The sequence below is a fragment of the Pholcus phalangioides genome, unplaced genomic scaffold (assembly GCF_987345545.1).
Source record: "Pholcus phalangioides strain wild (caught in Gottingen) unplaced genomic scaffold, Ppha-v1.0 ptg000011l_1, whole genome shotgun sequence".
Classification (NCBI taxonomy): Eukaryota; Metazoa; Arthropoda; class Arachnida; order Araneae; family Pholcidae; genus Pholcus; species Pholcus phalangioides.
In genome coordinates, this window is record NW_028301604.1 from 20,881,397 (window position 1) to 20,899,043 (window position 17,647).

The 17,647-nt window shown below is 36.8% G+C and overlaps 1 protein-coding gene across 2 annotated transcripts in view; it reads right to left on the minus strand.

The window, feature by feature from the left end:
* The window catches only part of LOC149080208 (uncharacterized), a 202,286-nt gene that overhangs the window by 104,297 nt on the left and 80,342 nt on the right, over nucleotides 1–17,647 (minus strand). For both annotated transcript variants that reach the window (XM_089239257.1, XM_089239256.1), the window contains exons 10-11: nucleotides 12,249–12,363; nucleotides 2,949–3,176 (exon numbers count right to left, since the gene is read on the minus strand). In XM_089239257.1, the coding sequence (XP_089095383.1) occupies nucleotides 2,949–3,176; nucleotides 12,249–12,363 (343 nt within the window). The remainder of the gene's footprint in view (nucleotides 1–2,948; nucleotides 3,177–12,248; nucleotides 12,364–17,647) is intronic.

Below are 17,647 nucleotides of genomic sequence, written 5' to 3' on the forward strand. Positions count from 1 at the left end.
GTGGTTATGCATTCTTCCTCAGAAGATGACACCCACATCAAAATGCATTAGGAATTGTGTATTTTTGATATATTTGCCTAATTTGTTGGGGATTTCTTAGTATTCTAGGGCAAAGTTGATCTCCTCTTCCATCGTTGGGGGGGATCATTTCCTTTGAAATTAAATTTCTGATAGCATTGTTAATCTGTTAAAAAAAAATATCAACCAATTGTTTTATCGAAAGCCGTTCCATGGGTTTAACAAGAAAGGGTTCTTTTCAACTTTCATCATTCATATATTGTTTTCATATTATTTCTATTTCTAAAAATATTAGTGAACTTTAATGAATTTGAGTCTCTCATCTACATACTCAAATTTAATAAAGTTTGTAATTTAAACTATATAATATCTTTAGTTTGCATATCATTTCCAGGATTAAAATCATTAGACTCACACCTTAGGCTAAATTTCAAATTACAATTTTTTAAATTAACTTTTCAACACTATGTTATAGCAAAAGTTTGTAAAGTGAGATCATATAAAGCAGGGGAGATACCCCTGTACTCAAATTTTAAAATATATTCATTTATGAAACTTCAAAACACTGCAGAATATTGTTGCTACAGCTAATTTTTTCACATACTAAAATAAAATTTTTGAGGATCATGTATTGCATCTATAAACCCAATCAAGGGAAAAACAAAAAAGATGCACCTTTGATATCACTGGACAACAATGAAAATGCATCCAACATGAAAACATACAATTCCAAATGGTTTTGATCTGCTGAGCACAAATATCACCTTCAAAAAGTTTTATTGGCTCTCGTTTACGAGATATTACCATGTTAAATGTTCAAAAAGTGCTTTATGAGCAGTACCACTGGGCAACAATAAAACTGTGTCCAACATGAAAATATACAATTCCAAATGATTTTGACCTGCTGAACACAAATATCACCATTATAAAGTTATATTAGCAATTTTTTTTTCATATTACCCTTTTAACAGTTAAAAGTGCTTTACAGGCATTATTGTATGGTGAAAAAGTGGTAAGGAACCATAGTTATAACATATTTGTTAACCATTGTTTATAACATAAACAATGTTACCAAGGAAACTGGCCAACCTTGACTAACTACTGTTGGATGATTGTAAGAAAAATGCTTTTTATGTCTAGAACTCAAATGTAATGCAAAATGAAGTATGAATCAGATGATGGCCTTAATAAACTATTAAGGCTTAATAAACTATTATACTGATATACATTTGCGTTTCTATTAATTTTGGTTGTGTTTCTATACATGTTGTGCCTCTATAGGTGAAGTTTCTATGCATATTCATGTTGTTTCTTCTGTACATTTACTGTATTCTCCCTCAAGTCATGGTTTCTGAAAAAAATGCTTAAATATTTTTATTCTAAAAATCCACTGAATTAGCTGAATGCGCATTGTAATCCTTATCAAACCTTGCTTTTCCTGGCATGCCAGGAATGCACCAGACCCTAAACATTCAAAAAGTTATGTTCCTAATGTTTCACAGCATGCCGGTTGGTGTGCAGGAATATGGTAAGTATACAGAAAAAAAATTGTTGCACAATATATTGTATTATTGCATGTGTATCAGGGGTGGGAAGTGACTAAGTCCATTTCGGAGCAGCTTTGGAGCAGCAAAATTCAGGATTCGGAGCAGTTTTGGAGCAGCAAAATTCTGGATTCGGAGCAGCAAATTCTGGATTTGGAGCAATTTTGGAGCAGCAAAATGTGGGATTCGGAGCAGATATTTATAAATTGGAGCAGTGAAATTAACAAGAATATTTTCGTTAACCCTCAACCCTTTTCAAAATAAAACTGCACTGTCTTTTGCTATGAAACATCTCTTCATAAGCTTGATTTTTGTTTTTGGTGTTTTAGTCTTTTGACACCTTGTTTGAAAGAGTGGCTGTCATAAAATTTTTTGCACCCGTCTATTTAGGATGATTTTTGCTTACTGAGGGCACTATTTGCTGCCTTGAACAGCAGCACTTCAAATGAGCTAAAAAAATGTTTATAAGTTTTTAATTTTTTTATACTTGGAAAGAAATTGTTGCAAAATGGGAGAAAATTTCGGAAGTATCAACTCGATGTTTGGCGATTCAGCACTCATTATCTGGCGAGATTGGCGATCTGACACTCGTTATTTGGCGAGATTGGCGATTTAACGCTCGTTATTCGGCACCATTGGCAATTTAACCCTCGTTATTCGGCAACATTGTCGATTTAACACTCGTTATTCGGCAAAGTTTCTAAACTAACATTCGTAATTCGGCGGACATGCGCTTTTTACTCCCGGAATGACAATTTTTTCACGAAACATTGGGATTTAACACAATGACAATCGACTACAGTAATTTCTGCTGCTTCCAGTGACGACTTTTTTTTAAACGGAAACACTCGAATTTGCACTTTAAAGCTGAAAGGCACTGCAAACCATCTTCAGTTCCACGATCACGGGCAATATCGGGATTTCGCAATGGAAAGCCCGATCAGGGGCCGATAGTTTAAGTATAGTGGAATAAAACACGCTCTTCTCTCGTAAAGAAACGTTTCGTGGCTAGCAGGAACAAAAATTTTTTGGCGTCCTCTCCGAAATTCCGGGCATACTGAAGCGAAATTCGCTATTTGGCGCAGAAAAATGCGAAAATACGCTATTGGAGCAGGGTGGCGCAAGATATTAGTTTTGGCGCAGTGCGGCGCAATTGGCGCAGAGTTCCCACCCCTGGTGTATTTTTAAATGTGCAATTTCAAACAAAAAAGGAGCTAATCCCGCTTTTCCATGGTCAAATTTGTGTTCAGCACACAGAATTATTGAATATATTGATATTAATATATAATTATTGACCATATTAATAGAAATGACTTTTTGTTTCGGATGCAGAAATTTTGTAGTTCAGTATAATCAGAAGTTGAACATGTTGCACAATTTTCTTACCTTTGCACAAATCCAACAAGTAAACTATGGAGGACATGAGAACGGAAGCGCATAAGTTGGCGATCACGTGGAGTACTGTCTATACACTGACCATTCGAAATTGGACGTTCAAACATATTGCAAAATTCTGCTCTTGAACCAAGATAATTTGGTCTTACAAAGTCAACCATGCACCAATATTCCAGAAGATTATTTTGCAAAGGATACCCAGTTAACACAACTCGTCTCCTAAAAACACACACACATTATACAATAATATCAGTTGTTTTAGAAAATATATATGCAGGCATTGAAGTGAAAATTTGAAAAAAAAAAGTAGGAAAAATAAGAACACCACCGACAAAAGATAGGAAAAAAATAGGAGGGAAAAATGGAATTCTCGAATTATCGTGGCATTTAAAAATGTGCCATTGAGATTCATACCTTATATATATTTTAATTATAGTATTATATATTGATATTTTAAGAAAGTTCTCTCTCTCTAACGAATTTAAAAAACCTTTCATTTCTACAGAATGTTGGATCAAAGACAATGCAAATAGCAAAACTAAAGAGAAATTAATCAAATTTCTACTGTTATTTGAAAAGTCCACTTAATGATCTTGATCCATTTTCCCCCCTGTGCTTTTTGAAGAAAGGAAAAAAACTATTTAGGTGCCAAAGAAATGTAGCACATGCATGCTTAACCCATTGTCCACGGGACGAATGTGTCCCCAGAGTCATCTGTTGTGGCACAAATTTTCAAACTTAATTTTGTAAAAATTAACTAAGCGATACACTTCTAGATCGTTCAAGAGACCCTTCAGCACAGTTTCAGGTCATTCAAGTGGCTCGCATCACATTCACAGATCACCACGGCACAGTTCCAGATTACTCAAGTTACCCAAGCTGCTGTTCCACTTCACTTAAGTGAGCTGTGGCACATTCCTAGATCACTTGAGTGACCTCTGCGACACTGTTCACCAACATTTAAATGACTCACGGCAGGGTTCCAGACTACTAAAGTGACCGAGGTACATTTACACATCATTCAAGTGACCCACGGCACATTCCCTGATCATTAAATATTTTGCAGCATATTTAGAGATCACCGCGTCACACTTCCAGAGCACTCAATTGACCCATTGTAACATTGCCTTGGAGCCCTTGTGGAGTAGTCCTAGATCTAGTCAATTTGAAATCTTTATTTACCTTTAATTCACCTCAGGGGGCCGGTCCGCTGTGGATTTTCGCTGATCGGCCGCCATTGTTTGCATATCAGTATTGCCGGATTTCGTGTTATAATTGTATTTTTATTCTGAATAGTTATGCAAATAGCACTTGCCTTTCATTATGTTACTTTTCTACAGCAGAAGATCGCACGTCCTGATTCGATGGTGAAGCAGGGGATGCTGGGAATGGTCAATTTAAATAGCGGCGGTACGGTGGAAACAACGCAAACATACCAAGTCATAAATGCACTGAACTGCTGTTACTAAGGTGTTTCGCCGGCTCAGGTGCGCACCGGACATCGCCCTTTGCATCATCATGAACCGCTGATTGAGTAGCGAACTTAGGCACGGCTCTGCCTAGTTGCCGATCGCTTCTACCGACATCATGTGCTAATGGTGGCCGTTCAGATTTCTTCACATGGCTGCTATATTACTGATCGAATTGGAATACATCGACTCGACTAACACTGAAGTTCGCCTGAGTTGCCGTTGGTTGCCTGATGCTGTGGTGACATCATAGAGTGATGGTTGGGATGAACCTCTCAATTGAATCGTATGTGCCGGTGGTCCGACGCAATGTAATTGGTGAGACCGAAATTTTTTCTAGAAACTGTTGCTAAAAGAACTTTAAAGAAAAATCTAATATTTATAACCAAGTTTTGAATGAAATACTATTTGTGTGCGATCTGATTTCAGAATGTTCAAATAAATGTTTTAAAAAGGAAAAATGTGTTAATTCATTCTTGTCGTCTGTGGTGTAATAATGGGTCACGAAATCATTAAAAATGAACCGGGAATGCAACTTTCTTGCATTGCACTATGAAACTTTTGAAGATCACTCAAGTAACCTGCGCCACAGTTCCACATTCTTTCAGTGTGCTGCGGCATATTCCCAAATCATTTAGGTGACCCGCAGAAAATTTACTGATCAACGCGGCACAGTTTCAGAGCACTCAATTGACCCAGGCATTTACAGGTCAGCTTAAATGACCATGACACATTTCAAAATCAATGAAATGGCCCACACTCTACTGAACGTTGAACACCCTTGATGTAACACCTCCTGGAGTTACATTACATCCGAAACATACAATGATTAGAATGAACTGCACATGTTTATGAATGTCTGGTTTTTTTTTTCCACGATGATGACAGTCCTCAATAGGAAAGGCATGAACCTAGTATGCCTTAAAACAAACATGCTAACCCATGACCCTCGTCATCTTATGTGGCCCAGGATGAATAACAAAACCACACAAGTGCCCCATGAACGATCATCAAATCATTTAAGTGGGACACATTTCCAGATTACTTCAGTGGCTTGCGGCACATTTGCAGATCATTCGCAATATATAGCTGCCAACAGCATATATCCACATCACCTAAGTGACCCCAAGCACATTTCCAAATCACTCGAGTGACCTGCAGCAAACACCCAGTTCACTTAAGTGGCACATAGTTCAGTTGCAAATTACTGTAAGTGGCTGGAGGCACATTTACAGATCATTTGAGCGGCACGCTTCGAGATCACTTGAGTGGCTCACAGCACACAGATCACCTAATGGTCTGCGATGCATTAGCACTTAGAGAGTGGCTCAATACATTTTTTATAGATTATTTTAGTGGTGCTCTTGACACAATTCCAGGCCTATCAAGTGGCCCGCTGCTTTCAGATCATCCAAGCGACTTGCGGCACATTTCCAGATGACTCAAATGGCCCGCAGCAACTCTCAGACCCCCTGAATGACTCGCAGCACATTTCAACTTAACTGAACCTTTTGAAAAGTGCGGGGCTACTTCAGTGATTTGAAAACGTGTTGCGGGCCACTTAATTAAGTGATCTAGAACAGCGCCGCAGGTTATAAGTGTGATCTGTAAATGTGCCGCGGATCACTCAAGTAATCTGGGAATGCACCAGGAGCCACTTGAGTGATCTGGAATATGCCGCAGGTCATTTCAATGAGGTAAGAAGGTGCCGCGAGCCACTTAATCGATCTGTAAGTGTACCGGGGCCACTTGAGGCATGCCATATTTAGGCCATGGGTTGAGCACATGTATGCCGTTTATGTTGTATAAGGGGCCGTTCAAGAATTACGTCAGCAAATGTTTAGCCATTTTTGACGCCCTCCCCGCTTGTCAGAAAAAGTCAGCACAACTCTGACCCTCCCCCGTCAGCAAAAGTTCACCAGCGCTCTGCCCCCTACCTCCTAATGCATACTGGTGGAATCAGAGACGTACGTGGGGGATCTGGGATGGGTGACTCGTGGTAATTTCACCCCCCTCCCTGACGATCGAAAATGTATTTTTTTAATGTACAAAATATTTTTTAAAAGAATTAAAATTTCCAAAGAATATATCTATTATTTCTGATAATTTCAATGTTTTGAAGGATATGAACTCAAAATTTCTTAAGAAATTCAATGCGATTCTACCTCTAAGCTCTCGGTAACCCTTGACCCGTGGTAAACACTTGGCCTGTGCGGACTAAATGTGGCCCGGGGTTATGATGTGGCCTGTCCCTCTCAAACCTAATTTGGTAAAAATGTACCAAGTGGCACATTTACAGATCGCTTAAGTGACATATGGCACAATTCCAGACCATTTAAACAATCCGTGGCACATTTAGAGATTCCTGAATGACACATGGTACAGTTTTAGAGCATTATTGCTGCCACCAGTACGGCTCTACATCACTCAAGTTATCCGCGGCATAATCATGGATCACTTGTATGATGCACGGCACAGGTCCAGACCATTTAAGAGGCCCGCGACACATTTCCAAATCACTTGGATCTGCTAATCATTTAGAAATCAATAAAATGGCTCTGTAGGGGACTCAATAGGTAGAATGTTATTTCAGGTGCCCACAAACTAGCGAAAAGTTTTACTCATTTTTCGCTCACAGAGTAAGACGCCATATTTTTATAAAGGGTGGTTGATGACGTAAGCATCACCCCCCCCCTATCATCAAAAGTCAGCAAATAGGAACTCCCCCCTCCCCCCATCGATGCCTACGTAATACTTGAATGACCCATAACATAATGATATCCAAATTATTTTCTGAAGTTTAAAAAAACGTGGGTTCAGCTACCGGCTGATCGGCTCGTCTTACCCCTCCACTCCCTCTCCTGTAAAACCAGATGTGGCTCGGGCCTCTAACGCCAGGTTTTCCAAGAAGCAGGTTTTCTGTGCCGCACGCAACGTGAATCACTCAGTGCGACATGCCGTCCATTCACCAATAAGAAAAGCAGTACGACTGTTTTCCTACAGAGCACAATATGGCTCACAACAGCGCTTTACGTTGGGCGTGATTGGCGGACTACTTCTGGAGGAGTTAAATGCATTTCACCGATCTTCTCTTCATCTAATAGACATTTTTTCTTGAGAACATCCCCAGCTCAGCAAGATTGGATTCTATTTCAGCACCAACCACCAAATTTTTCCTCCAGTTCTCACTGCTTTCTATAGCAGCATTTTGGAGCTCAGCAATTCTGATATTCTGAATATGTTTAGATATTGAAAAACGTCAGATCTCAGGAAACGTGCCATAATTTTTCTAACGAGAGCTCCTAGCTCGTCATACAAAATGTGTATGAGGGGCTCCTCTTTTTGAAATAATGTCAGAAAGCCATTGAGAAGTTTCAATGCTTCTTTTAGAAACAAAGCTTTCAGCACTTTTATCTGAAAGGACATCCTGGATTTGATGCAGTCGAGATGCGTCTGATCTGGACTCCTTACTTCTGAATTAATGCCGAATTATCTTTCATTAATGCTAGAATTATCTTTCATTAATGCTGGAATTTTCCTTCATTAATTCTGTAATTATTTCCTTTATTAATTATTTCTATCATTAATGCTGAAATTATTTCTTTTATTAATGCTGAAATTCTCTCATTTATTACAGAATTATATCTTTCATTAATTACAGAATTATCTTTTATTAATATTGTAATTATGGAATTATCTTTTGTTAATATTGTAATTATTGCTTTCATTTATATTTTGGAACTGAAATTATCTCTCTCATTAAAACTAGAATTTTTCTTTTATTAATGCTGGCTTTTATTAATTTTGGAATTATCGCTTTTATTAATTTTGGAATTATTGCTTTTATTAATTTTGGAACTATCACTTTCATCAATGTTGAAATTCTTTCATTAATTATGGAATTATCTTTCATTTCCAGAATTATCTTTCATTAATGCTGTAATTATCACTTTCATTTATTTTGGAACTGAAAATATCTATTTCATTAATTCTGGAATTGTCTTTCATTAGTGCTAAAATTAATGCTTTCATTAATTTTTGGAATTTTATCAATGCCAGAATTATCTTCCATTAATACTGAAATTATCTTCCATTAATACTGAAATTATCTTTCATTAATTTTGGAATTATCTCATCGATGCTGAAATTATTTCTTCCATTTATTGTTTTAAACTCCTATTTATGCCATAAGAAAATAACTGGGATTGTGTATGTTTTCGCAGAGTCACGTGATCTTCAGACAATGATGTTGCGGACGACGTTCTCAGCACTGCCAAGCAGAAGACCGCTGATGTCACACTCTCTCCAGCTTGATGGTGTAAACATAGTGCGTCCGTATTTCAAATTCCAAAAACCTGCGTCATCTCCGATTTTAATCCCTGTTGATTCACTTGCGCAGTGGTACAATACGGCTGGGCCAGACCTTTATCATCATCACCACTGTTGTCTGTCCTTGTTGCTCTCCTTCATCCTGGTCCTCTACAGCAGTGATTCTCAACTTTTGAAAGCCTGTGGCCTGGTTTCAATTACTTTTATAAGTAAAAGGCCCGGTCAAACATACGACTAATGGAAAATGAACGGGGAAAAAGAAAACGGCCAATCACTCGTGGCCCAGTACGAATGATGTCGGGGTCCAGCAGTTGAAAACACAGAAGCTGCCAGTGATCTCTTCCTGATGATCTAACACTCTCCCAGTAAAGTCGCTACAACGTGACCTGTCACTAATGTGTATATATGAGCATGCTTTCTACTGATCTGCACCTGTAATGGTGGTTATGGGGTAGACTGATGTTGCAATATCTGAACTTGATGTGGCACGATAGTTAAAATATAACTGTTCCTTTGTAACTAAAACTTTCAACAGGCTAATTATACTTCAATTAATACACTAATTGTTATTCATGGAAACTCTGTTCTATTCGTCTCTCACTTTGTATCACTGCATAAATTCTCCGGAGGGAATTGTATTTCTGTATCTCTCTCCCCCCCCCCCCCATGAATTCAACCAACTTTGAGGGATCGCCTAAGCCTTCAAGTAGATCATGAATATTCAATGCAATCCATCCCTGCATATACCTTTGCGGGTTGTATATACAGACGTTTGCAACCCTAGACTCACCCGCCATCAATGTTTTTGCCGTATCAGAGTTTCTGCGGCACCTCGGACGACTTTCCAAAACAAGCTCTGCGGGCACGTCCACGCATGTTGAAAACGCATCCTGCAAATGCAATACTACTGAACACACAATTGATAATAAGTCGTGTGCAAAACAGCCATGGTACATTGCGATGCATACCAATAATGGGCTCAAAACAGAGCAAAAGAGCCAAACAACATTGAACAGAGCGAGGTGTAAGTGATCGAGCAGTTTGGTCCATCGGTGTCAGAATCGGCGAGCATCGCCAGATGGATGTGCATCAGAAGAAAACTGTGTTTAAATAGAATGTGCACGAATGAGCCCATTTTTTCAATGACTGTATTACAACACACAGACAAAACATATCGGCACAGGTAAAATAAAAAAAATGAGAAGAAATGTTTCTTATATACGAGAGCCGAAACTGTAGTTTTAGGGTAAAAACGTAGTCCAGTCAATTTTCCAATTTGCAGGGAAGCACAATAGGGGGCTTGACAGGGTTCCAGCCTTGGGACCCGAGATAATTCTCAATTTTTTTTCACACTATAAATTCATAATACGGGGGCCCCCGTGAAAAATCAGGCCTGAGCCCACCAAAGATCTCAGCTTAGAGGGCCCTACTGCAGGATGTGGGGTCACTAGACCAGTGGTTCTCAATTTTTGGAATTCTGCTGCATGGTTGATTTCTTTTTCTTGATTGGAAGACATGGCCATATGCATGGTCAATGGGAAAAAATAAGTAAAAATGAAACAAACTACTCGTGGTCCGGTTTGGCAGCACTAGACCAAACAAGGGCCCTTCCGAAGGGCAGATTTAAAATTTTTCGAAGTCCGATATCAGACGCTTGTTATTTGCTCCATCGTCATGTTTAGATGTCTGTCAAGATTGCAAGCTTATCACAGTATTCCAATGGTTATCTTTTGTCAGCTGCCTCCCTTGCCTAATTCATGGTTCAACGGTGGCTCCCCAAAAAGTTTGGCAGATATTTTCCCATATAAAAGAACCACTTCAAAGCATAAATCAATATTTTCAGCTTGCCACAATACTCCTAAGAGCTGCAATGAACACATTTAAAAACACTGTAGTATTTCTTAAAATTCAGCCTCAATGTTGCATCGCAACACAATTTCTGGTGAAAGAGTCAGATATTTGTCTTTTCTTGAACTCTCTCGTTCGGTCACATGCATATACAGTGCGATTTCGTCATTCACTATAGCTAGTCGGTAAAGATAGATGTGATTAAAACTAATATAATATATATAATTGATAATTAAAAAAACAACTTTCTTCCTCCACAGGAAAAAAATTGGTGCCTTTTCATCTGGCCCCCACAAGGATGAAGTTGACAGGGCCGCAGCCCCGTTGAAAGGTTCTGGACAAGCAAAGAAAGAAAAGTTCTTTTTTGTTCATTCAGGCTAAATAGCATTTTTGCCCCATCCATATAATGTCTGCCCCAATGTAGGGTGGCTATGCATTGAAATTGTTCTTTTCTGTTGTTACTCACCTATCCATTCCTCCAGGGCAAAAAAAGAAAAAAAACCTGAGAGAAAAGGAAAAAATGTTGAATGCTACAGCTTTACTAAAACCTAGATTTTAGGGGGGGGGGGGAAATTGAAAAAAGATCTCTGGAGAATCATAAAAAAATCCATTTCTTGTTGGCCATGACTTCCACACAAATTTTGAGACTTTTTCGGGACTTCCATGACTTTTCTGTAATGGTAGACACCCTGCACCAGCATGCAGAATTACATAGGCATTTGAGAAGGATCCACATTTTTGGAGAAATAAAACTAGACTACAATTGCGCAGGAAAATTTTTAACAAGTCTATATTTCCCACTAGCAACTAAATGGCTCTACAAAAAGACTAGATTTGGTTGCAAAAAAATTAAGTTAGCAACACTGTAACAAATGTTACTCACACTGGTACTACAAACTGCAATGTAGGTGAAAGAGTCTGGTGAATCAGTCATGCAGGAAAAGATCAGCTAAAAGTGCAGTTCACGAAAATTTAAATGATTCATGCTGGGAGATTACGGTCACCCACAACAATGAGTGCCCATCTCTTTCTTAAGAGATCCATTTTGTCTCCAAAAAAAAAATTGGATCAGATTCTGAATGTAGGGTGGCTACGCATTGAAATTGTTCTTTTCTGTTGTTACTCACCCATCCATTCCTCCAGGGCAAAAAAAAGAAAAAAAACCTGAGAAAATGGCAAGGGATTTGAAGAAGCAAAAGCAGTGGTTCATAAGCTGAAAGACACTCAGAACAACATTGTATCAGTTATCAGCTCTATAATGTAGTATAAGTGATTGGAAAAAATTTAGAAATGCACTTCCTATACAATAGGAATTATTTCAAAAAATATAAAAATATATTCACATAACTGAAAATGGTAGAGATTAAAGGTAGGCCGCGGAGTACCAACAAGTGTTTTACCTGAAATAAATCTATTTCATATTTTCCCTGTGCTCCATTCAATCATATCAAGGTATAAAAAAAAAATCTGGCATTTAATCAGCAATCCTTAGCAGAGCACAGTTTGGGAACCCTGGAACCAGGTGATCAAAATTTTAAGTTGATTCTGAATAGTTATCATAACATGCCTGTTGCTGAGATTGGAACCTAGACTTTACATAACTACATGTCACATGACTAATTAAAATAGTATAATTATTTCCTACCTGGTTTTAATGCTTTTCAAAGCCATTGAAGTACTAGCCAAACTATTTTTTATGCGATGTCCTTCATCACATATTACTAGATCTGGACCTGGTATAACAATATGTTCATACATTTCTGAGAAAAAAAAATTAAAATAATCTTATTGATGCCTTGATGTAAGACAACATACATATCAAGAAATAGTAAAATACAGGCTATTGTAAAACTCAATAAACCAATAATGGTGGCACATGCAACACACACGTGTACATTAATATAAAATTAATCAGGTTTGATAAGGCAATAAGTTTTCTTGGAATACCAATGCATAAAACGTATAGGTATATTCAATAATATCAATCTAGATAAGTTTCCTGTAAATTTCAAAGGGAAACTAGAAAGAACTACAAGGTGACTACCATTTGTTTGGGGAAATTATAGTTTGCAACCCACCACAGCCCATTTGTAGTTTCTACCCTGCTGCACGCTTCAGACCAATTTGACCCACTTTGTTTGCCTTGTTTATTGAGTTTGCCAATGAATTTTTATGATTTTTTCCTGACTTTATCAGTTACTACCTTAACTTTATAAGACTGATGTGTTATTGAATTATTTTATTTTTATCTGTCTCAATTTTGAAGTTTTTATCTTTGTTATGTTCAGGTCAATAGGACTCAAAGAAGAAAATATTTTTCGAAGTCCTTAACAATTATTTTTATACATTAATTTCAGAGTGAATTTTTTTTATTGACTAGTGAATCGCTGAAATTTCTTTTAACATCACTGAAGCAGTGTTTCCCCCAACTAGTAATCTTTGCAACCCTTAAGGGTCCATAAGACTTCATTAGAGCAGTTCAACAAAAAATAATGAACAGCAGAAAAAAATAGTTCTAGGTAGTTCTATAGACTATGTTCTAGCTTCATAGGGGTTCGTTCAAACATTTTGCCACACATTTGGGACTCCTTAGATCACCAATTTCATTTGAGAGATTCCGCTAAACACAAATGTTAAAAAATACTTCCAACTTCGAAAAGTTTGGTGGAAAAGCTTTCTGTTTACTATGATCTTTTGAGAAAACATTTGGTTACCCCTTCTACATAATTTTAGGGAATAATGGAAAATTGTCCGGCTAGTGGGCATTGTTAATTACTACAACAGCAATTTTTGAATTCAACTCAACTGAAAGTTAGTGTGGGTGACTTATTTTTTACTTGTTTATTTGGGCATGATTTTGAACTAACATGCTATTTTTATAGCCAAGATAATGAAATACCGAATATAAGTGAAAACAAACAAGTTGAGACCCTTTATGATATAAAACAATATTTATTCACGTTCCCTAAATATTTATTTCTTCATTCAATTCAAAGTTCTCACCGATGAAAAAATGATTTAAAAAAAAAAAACTTTTGAAAGCATCAGATTGTGAAGAATCTGTCAGCACTTGAAGATCATACAAGCAGCAAATCAGAAATAATGTTTCTAATACTGAATCTGTCCAATAAAGATAAAACAATTAAGTTTTTGAATACAATTTCAATACTTGCTTAATATATCTACTTCACAGAGAGGCAAATGATACGACCAAGGCATTAAGAGTTACAGGTTTCAACAAAATTTCTCTTTCAATCTTCTGCATGATCTCTGAAGTGGCTACTTTGACAAAAATGTCATGAAATAAGGCACAACACACAGAGATCGGTCAGCTGCAACTCTAAATATTTGGTGGTGGTAATATCAAGTGGAGAACTTTTCTCGACTGTAATATCCTTTATGAAGATTGTACAGCGAATGATCAATTAGTTACATGTAGGTGTTGGTGACTTTGCCATTGCTAAATAGGCCTAGGGTATTAAAATATGAAAAATTTGTGTAGCAAAAATATCCTTGAGCTTGGACTCTGCATAGTAAATATATGGGATGAACAACTAAAAAACAAAAGATCCATCCTTGGGCACATGGGCCTAACACGGTCCTCTTTTATATGGGAGGGGGCATCTTGTGATGCCAAAGTCAGACCTTGGTATAACATCACCGCTAGAGATAGAAATGAGTTCACAAGAGAGGTTATTTGTTAACAAGACTAACATGAAATTTATATAGAAAGAACAGACTTTGAAAACTAACCTTAACTGCAAAACTGACCTTATATTAGAAGTGACACTAAAAGTGTGGTTGACGTTATACCTACTTCTTAGTGTATGTATGTTGAAAACAAGTAATTCTTTGTAGTGAAAGCAGTAGTTAATAGGGCATTTTTATTATCTATACTAAAAAGAGCTATCTCTCCAATTGTAATTAACTATTGCACTTAAAAGTAAAATTATAATGACGAAGTCAAAAAACGTTGGATTCATGTATAATGAGAAGGACAGCGAGGAAATGAAACGAAAAATTATGTTGTTTTAAATGTTTCTGGAAATTAAAAATGAATTTAATTCAAAAAGAAAAAAGAATATTCTTGATTATTCTCCAAATTTCACATTCAGGAGAATATCGTTGCCTCACATCTCTAAGTCAAAATATCTATTCAAGTCAAAGTTTTCACATGAATCCAGAACATTCAATATTATTTTAGCATCAAAATTTTCCTTTAATCAGGTTTCATACTTTTTTGTAAAAAAATTTCCCTGACCTTTTCCAGCTAAATTTTCCAAAATTCCAAGATTTTTAAAATTAAAAAAAGATATAAATTAATAAAAAAAAAAATAATAATAATTATATAAAATTTATAATGCTAATTACAATATCATAATGACATCATAATCATGAAAAAAATTTCACACTCATTTATGCTTTTCAAATATGCCTGATGGAAAAATGAAACACAATTAAGTAATGAAAGATTTTCCTTGTCTGCAATTTCATGGCCCACAGGCAGGGCTGTCTTAAGAGCATCATGGGCCCCTCAGGCCAATTAATTTTTCTGAGGCCCTACCTGGAAAATTCTCAAAAATTTCAATTAGTTTCCATTTCTGTGAGGTCCCTCTTCTCTTGAGGCCCGAGTGGGCCCATGCGTTAAGACGACACTACCCACAAGATTTAAGCCTTTACTGTTTTCTTAGTTACATAATTAGTCAAAGATGTTGTTGGTTTCACTGCATCGCAATTCTTTACAGTTGGCTTAAATTTGCATAAGCGCTATAACCGAGAAGTTTAGCAATTGGGGGTTGTTCACTTAGGTCCTTTGATTTCACATGTTTGGCATGGCTCTGAATAACTCATCTGCCCATATTGCCCAAGTTGAGAATTTTGCCGCACAAAGCTGGCACCACACTTTATAAGGGTCATTTTAGACTGCTTTGATTCAATCAGCCTACTGAAGATTCAGGTTTTTATCCGCCCACACAAGAATGAAAAAAGTTTTCTTACAACTCAATTGTTTTCAAATAAAAATATTTATCCATGTAGAAATCAGAATATACACATGCATCATCCGCCATTGCTAACTGAAGTCAACTTATGAAATTATTGCAACTGAGATTTGTACCCACGGCTTTCTACGATGTGTAGTTACAATGTTTCTGAAACGCTAGAAAGAGTTACGATAAGGTCGCAGCAACATGCTTTTCTACACTGACTTACGAAATCTTTGTTCCTCCTTGCCAGAACCTATAGTTTTTGTGATGCATTGCGATATTTTACGGATTATCAATATTTACGATGTTATCGGAATTCCCTTTCTCTGGAGGGAAATTTTTTTCTGTTATTTATTTTTTTTTCCTGATGAATCTTTTTATCCGATTAGACGACAGTCATGACGATTTTCCAGGTCATTGTCTAAAATTTCCAGATTTTAGAACAAAAATGGGCCATTTTCCCTGACATTTTTTTAGTAAAAAATTTTTCCCTGACATTTTTTTAGTAAAAAATTTTTCCCTGACTTTTCAAGGTTTTCCCTGACCCGTATGAACCCTGTTAATTCAAAAGTTTTTTACAAGATGAATAAAGCAAACATTATTCAAGCAAAGGTGGTCGAGTGGTTATAGTGACGGACTCGCGATGCGAGGATCCGGGTTTGAACACCACAGTGGTGGTCGGCTGAAGTTGGTTTTCTGTGGTTCCCAACTTCAAGGCGCAAATGCAAGCCGATCTCCCCGTTAAAAAGTCTCGCCACAGAGAGCAACAGTCCTACAACGATAAATCATTCAATCATAACACTTCACTCATAGTTTGAAAAATTGGTGGCAGATGGCAGCACTACACATAACAAGCATTACAGAGAAACAAAAAACTTCACGTCAGGTTTCACTACACGTACACGTATGTACCGATTCGTTGGGGGTTCCGCGGGGTGCATGTGTGGTGTAGCAGTAGTAGGTAGGGCCTCCAAAAAATGGCTCGGGGATCCATGATGTTCTTAAGTCAGCCACCTCGTTGGGCAATTTGCCTGTTGTGGCGTTGTATTTGTACAAAGAACTGCAGGTTCAAGATAACCAATTTGATTATCTCTTCACTTCTAGCCTTTTAACTTTACTCCATTCCCCCCCCCCAGCTTTTTTAGATAACAACTGATCAATCAAATTGGACATCCATGTTTGCAAATATTTTGCTCCATGTCAAAATCACTTTCCTTCTGCTAGTTCATGAAGTGATCAATTGTCAGCACAAATCATGATTGTATGCAGCAAAATTTGCCTGATCATTTCCCTGACCAAAACACAAAAATTTTCTTGACTTTTCCTAACTAAAGCTCCAAAAGAAAGAAATATAATTTAAAAATTTTAACCTTCCACAAATTCTGAATTTTTTTTTCAAGTTTGGTTTTTCCCTTTACAAGAACTTTTCCCTGACTTTAATCAAATATTTCGTATATTTCCTTGACTATTGAGAAATATTTTATATTTTTCCTGAATATATATATTTTGTTTCCCTGACTTTCTAGGTCGCTAGGAACCCCGAGTTAAAAGTTTTAGATTTAAGAGGGAAAACTATCAAACAAAAAGAAACCCAAATCTTAAGAAAACATTTGAAGTCAAAGAGTATATAGCATCCCTCAAAATACTCTACCAACAATTTTATAAATAGGAACACTATTTACACAAAACCTGAGGCAAATTATTTTTTTACTAGAAATTTTCCGCCACCCACACACATCCTGTTAGTCTTTTTTGATGACTAATTTTTTTGATCATCCGTTTTCAAAATTTTATATCTATCCAAACTGTAACATGTAAATATAACACATCTGAAGGCTCTTCAAATGTGAATAAAAAATAAAAAATTTTGAAGTTTCTGCCTTTTCAGAAATGTATGTCTCAGACATTCTCCCTGAATAAATAAATATGATTGCATTAAAATAATTCATCATTGTTGATTTATTCACACATCTCCTGTAGTTTAATATTTTTACTAATACAGAATTGTAAATACTACATTTTAACAAATTCTTTTCCCCTCTGAAATCAAGAATTTTTC